Genomic DNA, 4,930 nt, shown 5'->3' on the forward strand with positions numbered 1-4,930 from the left:
CGCCCCGCGCCGGCCGGCTCGGCCCGCGCCCCGCGCCCCGCGGCTCCGGCGCGGCGGCCCCCGACTCGGCCGAGGCCCGGCGCGGAGAGCCCGGCCGGGGGGCGCGCGGCCCGGCGGGGCGGGCATGGGCGGGGGCCCCCGCGGCGGCGCCCCGGGGCGGCGGCTCTGAGCGCGGGGGCCGCCCCGCCCGGGCGCCCCGGACGCCGCGATGCCGCGCGCGGGCCCCCGCCTGTGGCTGGTCCTGCAGGTGGTCGGCTCGTGCGCCGCCATCGGCTCCCTGGACGCCGAGCGCGCGGGCGACGGCCGGTGCCAGCCCATCGACATCCCGATGTGCAGGGACATCGGCTACAACCGCACCCGCATGCCCAACCTCATGGGCCACGAGGACCAGCGCGAGGCGGCCATCCAGCTGCACGAGTTCGCGCCGCTCGTGGAGTACGGCTGCCACGGCCACCTGCGCTTCTTCCTGTGCTCGCTGTACGCGCCCATGTGCACCGAGCAGGTCTCCGCGCCGATCCCCGCCTGCCGCGTCATGTGCGAGCAGGCCCGGCTGCGCTGCTCCCCGATCATGGAGCAGTTCAACTTCAGGTGGCCCGACTCGCTGGACTGCAGCCGGCTGCCCAGCCAGAACGACCCCAACTACCTGTGCATGGAGGCGCCCAGCAACGGCTCCGACGAGCCCGGCCGCGGCCCCGGCCTCTTCCCGCCGCTGCTCCGGCCGCAGCGGCCGCCGGGCGCGCCCGAGCCCGCGCCCCAGGACGGCGCCCCCGGCCGCGCGGGCTGCGACAACCCCGGCAAGTTCCACCGCGTGGAGAAGAGCGGGTCGTGCGCGCCGCTGTGCGCGCGCGGCGTGGACGTGTACTGGAGCCGCGCCGACAAGCACTTCGCCGTGGTCTGGCTGGCCGTCTGGTCCGTGCTGTGCTTCTTCTCCAGCGCCTTCACCGTGCTCACCTTCCTCATCGACCCCGCGCGCTTCAGGTACCCCGAGCGCCCCATCATCTTCCTCTCCATGTGCTACTGCGTCTACTCCGTGGGCTACATCATCCGCCTCTTCGCAGGCGCCGAGAGCATCGCGTGTGACCGGGACAGCGGGCAGCTGTACGTCATCCAGGAGGGCCTGGAGAGCACGGGCTGCACCCTGGTCTTCCTGGTCCTCTACTACTTCGGCATGGCCAGCTCGCTGTGGTGGGTCATCCTCACGCTGACCTGGTTCCTGGCCGCCGGCAAGAAGTGGGGCCACGAGGCCATCGAGGCCCACAGCAGCTACTTCCACCTGGCGGCCTGGGCCATCCCCGCTGTGAAGACCATCCTGATCCTGGTCATGCGCAGGGTGGCCGGGGACGAGCTCACCGGCGTCTGCTACGTGGGCAGCATGGACGTCAATGCGCTGACGGGCTTTGTGCTGGTGCCCCTGGCCTGCTACCTGGTGGTGGGCACCTCCTTCATCCTCTCCGGCTTCGTGGCCCTGTTCCACATCCGCAGGGTGATGAAGACGGGCGGGGAGAACACGGACAAGCTGGAGAAGCTGATGGTGCGCATCGGGGTGTTCTCCGTGCTGCACACCGTGCCGGCCACCTGCGTGATCGCCTGCTACTTCTACGAGCGCCTCAACGTGGGGCACTGGAAGGTGCTGGCCACGCAGCACAGGTGCAGAGCCGGCAACCAGACCAAGGGCCCGGACTGCCTGCTGGCCGCCTCCATCCCCGCCGTGGAGATCTTCCTGGCCAAGGTGTTCATGCTGCTGGTGGTGGGCATCACCAGCGGCGTGTGGGTCTGGACCGCCAAGACCCTGCAGTCCTGGCAGCAGATCTGCAGCCGCCGCTTCAAGAAGAAGAGCCGCCGGAAACCCGCCAGCGCGGTGGCCAGCAGCGGGATTTACAAAAAAGCCCAGCACCCTCCCAAAGCCCACCTGGGGAAGTACGAGCTCCCGGCCCAGCCGCCCACCTGCGTGTGAGCTGCGGAGGGCGGGCGGCGGCGCGGAGGCCGCGGCTTGCGGAGCCCAGGCGCGGTGCTTTCTAGCTTGGTTGTCTTTTTTTTTTTTTTTTTTTTTTAATAAAAGGAAAAGGAGGGAAAATGACCAAGTTTTACCCTCCCTGAAATTCAGGATGCTGTGATACACTGAAAGTTGAAAAAGAAGTGTACTTGGAGGTTTGGTTTTGTTTCGCTTTGTTTTCCAGGGAAGGAGAGCCCTGGGTGAAGCAGCCCCCACCCCCTGTAACTAATGTGTGGTAAAGTGGTTGATTCCTCCCTCAGCAGAAAACTTTTGTTTAGAACCTTCCATAAATATACATCTGTGTGTTGGAGTTAGTCGGCTTTGCTCTCCATTTGCAAATCAGAGAAGAGATAGCTGCTTTGCAAATTAAAACGCCTCTGCTGAGTTACAGGGGGGGCGGGGGTGGGGGGTGGGGTGGGGAGGGAGCAGGCTGGCTCCGCGCCGGCCCAGGGGCCCACCCTCGGGAAAGCTGCCTTTTAAGACAGCAACTTCTGTGCAAACAGGAAGAAAGGAGGCCTGGCCACTCAGCGCCCGCCGGTGGGCTTGGAGTCACTTAAAATCCACTCCAGCCTCTGGCCTCCGCGAAAGGTCTTTCTCCAGGACAGAAACTCCCACCAAATCTAACATTTATAAACGCAAAGGATGTGCAATACATTTCCCTCTCTCCATGAAAATAAAAAGAGAAACAAGTATTTTGCTGTACATAAAGACACAAAAGAAACCTCCTAACAAAAGAACTGGAGGCCCAGCCCTCAGGAAGCCGTTAGTGTTACGTTTTGTGGCTTTTTAATGGAAATCAAGTCACTGTGATCCACGTAAGGGCTGATTTGTGGGAGGGGACAAAGGGGGGCAGCGTTTCTTCAGGAGCTCCCAAAGGGCTTATTGACTCTTTCCATTGTTAAACAAATGGACTCTGGGTGGCTGGAGAGCCCAGACTCTGTCCCTCCCCTCACCAGGCCAGGAGAAGCTCCCGCCTGTGCATATTGTAATATATGATATTTTTCATGCTCCGCTATTTTATTAAAAATAAGCTATGTTCTTTAGTTTGGCGCTGGTCCCCTCGGGTCCTGTGGCTGCTCTACTCTGCTCGAGGCCATGGAGGGCTCTGCCATTGCTCGCGAGCAGGCCCCGGGAGCGTGCCCCTCCCCCCACCCCGGCGCGGCCTGGGTCACTGCTGGCCAGGGCAGACGGTGCATGTCCAGGCGAGCACGGCTTGGCCAGGTGCAGAGGAATGGCACGCAGGGAACGAGGAAGGTGGCATTTTGTGGCCCGGCGCAGCGCTGTGGCCATGCCCGTGGGTGCCGAGAGCGTGGACTCTCCAACCTGAAGTCGCCACCGCTTTTGGGGGCTAGAGCTGCCCATGTTATAGACTTCAACCCAAGTGGCACTCCACGGGGTCGAATTGTACCTCGACAGAGCTCCAGACCCGCGTGTCCAGCAGACTGGCCGGACAGCCGCCGTGGGCCACGTTTACAGAGCAGATGATAGGCCCTAGCCGGGTGATCAGCAGCGGTGCGTCGTTGGAAGTGCCAGCTTTGTCCAGGGTCTGCCTGCGCGGTTCCCGGAGCTGCACAGTCATGATGAGCCAGGGTGGGCCTGGCCGGCCGGCCAGGACAGCAGAAGGACCCGTGGGCACGGTCCCAGTGAGCCCGGCCACCCCGGGGTGGTGCCCCTGCCCGGCGGCTATGCGCTGTGGGTACTCACTGAGCACTTATGGGGGCCTGAGCCACCCTGGGTCAGTAGCACTGGCCTTGGGCTCAACCGGAGTGGCCTGGGGCTACCTCGCAGGGACGGGAGGCCTGCAATGCAGGGCGCAGGGAGGTTTAGAAGCACCAAGCAGGCAGGCAGAGGGATGCCGGATCCAGAATATCCTCCAGTGCATTAAAAGAGAGAGAGGAAGATTTTTTTAAATGGCCACCGCTGCAGGCCTGTTGTGGGTCACCCCTAGCCACTCCCGGAAGCACCGGCGCATTGTGTGAGCCTCTGAGGTCCCACTTGGGTCCTCTGAAAATAGAGGACTAGAGATCTGGGAGTCTAGGAGGACGGGCATCGGTGCTGCTGGGGGTCACGGCCCCGTGTGACCCCAAAGCATGTGGTTCTGCAATGACCAGCCCCGTGGCCTTCCCTCCTGCCCGCGCTCGGGGGTGTGGGCTTCCAGCTCCCGTCACGGCGGAAGCCTGAACGTCGCTCACAGTCAGTCCAGACACGCAGGCCGGGCTCACCTGGCACCAGACCCGGCTCACGGACCGTGACGAGTAGCCACGGGGCAATTTCCAAGCAGACCTCTCTGCCTAGGAGCTGAAACCCCAAGCCGAGTCGCCTACAGAGAAGGGACTCTAAGGGGAGATCAGGGCTGCGTGGGCGCCTGCCAGTCCCGGGCCCCACAGGCGCCACCCAGGCCTCCCACCTCCGCTGCAGGCATCCCAGTGCCAGCTCCAGGCAGGCCGGGTCTGAGCAGCGAGGCCCTGCAAAAAGGGCAGGTGCTCTGAGGCGGTGCTCGTCTCGCGGCCCGCCACCCCCCTCACCCCTGTTCACAGTGGCTCCCCTCAGCACTGCACCCGGCCCGGACAGCGGGCACCCGGTCCAGCCGGCAAGGGGGGCAGGCAGGGCAGGCACGATGAGCCGGGTACGAAGAACCCTCACCCACGAGAGCCCTCCCCGGGCCAAGCGCTACGGGGGTCAGGACAGCCCCAGCACTCAGGCCTCTGCTTATGAAGACCTGAGGCCCAGGTGCCCAGGTCACACCGCAGTGGATGTGAGGGCCAGGCCAGAGCCGGGCAGGCTGACCGCCAACCCTGGGGCACAGTTCAGTGAGGAAATGGGCGGGGGCAGCAAGTGATCCCGGGTCAGGATGCCGGACACTTCCTGCAGCCATTCCCCCGCTGACAGGCCCTGGAACACTATCCCCACCCTGCTCCCAGGACACGTGTGGGGGCT

General features: G+C 64.4%; 1 protein-coding gene across 1 annotated transcript; it reads left to right on the forward strand.

The window, feature by feature from the left end:
• Positions 1-206: 206 nt before the first annotated feature.
• On the forward strand, positions 207-2,378 carry FZD10 (frizzled class receptor 10). Its single transcript, XM_037511546.2, has one exon. The coding sequence runs from the start codon at positions 209-211 to the stop codon at positions 1,952-1,954; it is 1,746 nt and encodes a 581-aa protein (XP_037367443.1). The 5' UTR covers positions 207-208; the 3' UTR covers positions 1,955-2,378.
• Positions 2,379-4,930: the final 2,552 nt, after the last annotated feature.

Source organism: Talpa occidentalis, unplaced genomic scaffold (assembly GCF_014898055.3).
Source record: "Talpa occidentalis isolate TD23 unplaced genomic scaffold, MPIMG_talOcc4v2.1 talOcc4.14, whole genome shotgun sequence".
Taxonomy (NCBI): domain Eukaryota; kingdom Metazoa; phylum Chordata; class Mammalia; order Eulipotyphla; family Talpidae; genus Talpa; species Talpa occidentalis.

What these genes read in the sequence shown, in the direction of transcription:
- FZD10 (XM_037511546.2), top strand. Translation starts at nt 209, where the DNA reads ATGCCGCGCGCGGGCCCCCGCCTGTGGCTGGTCCTGCAGGTGGTCGGC.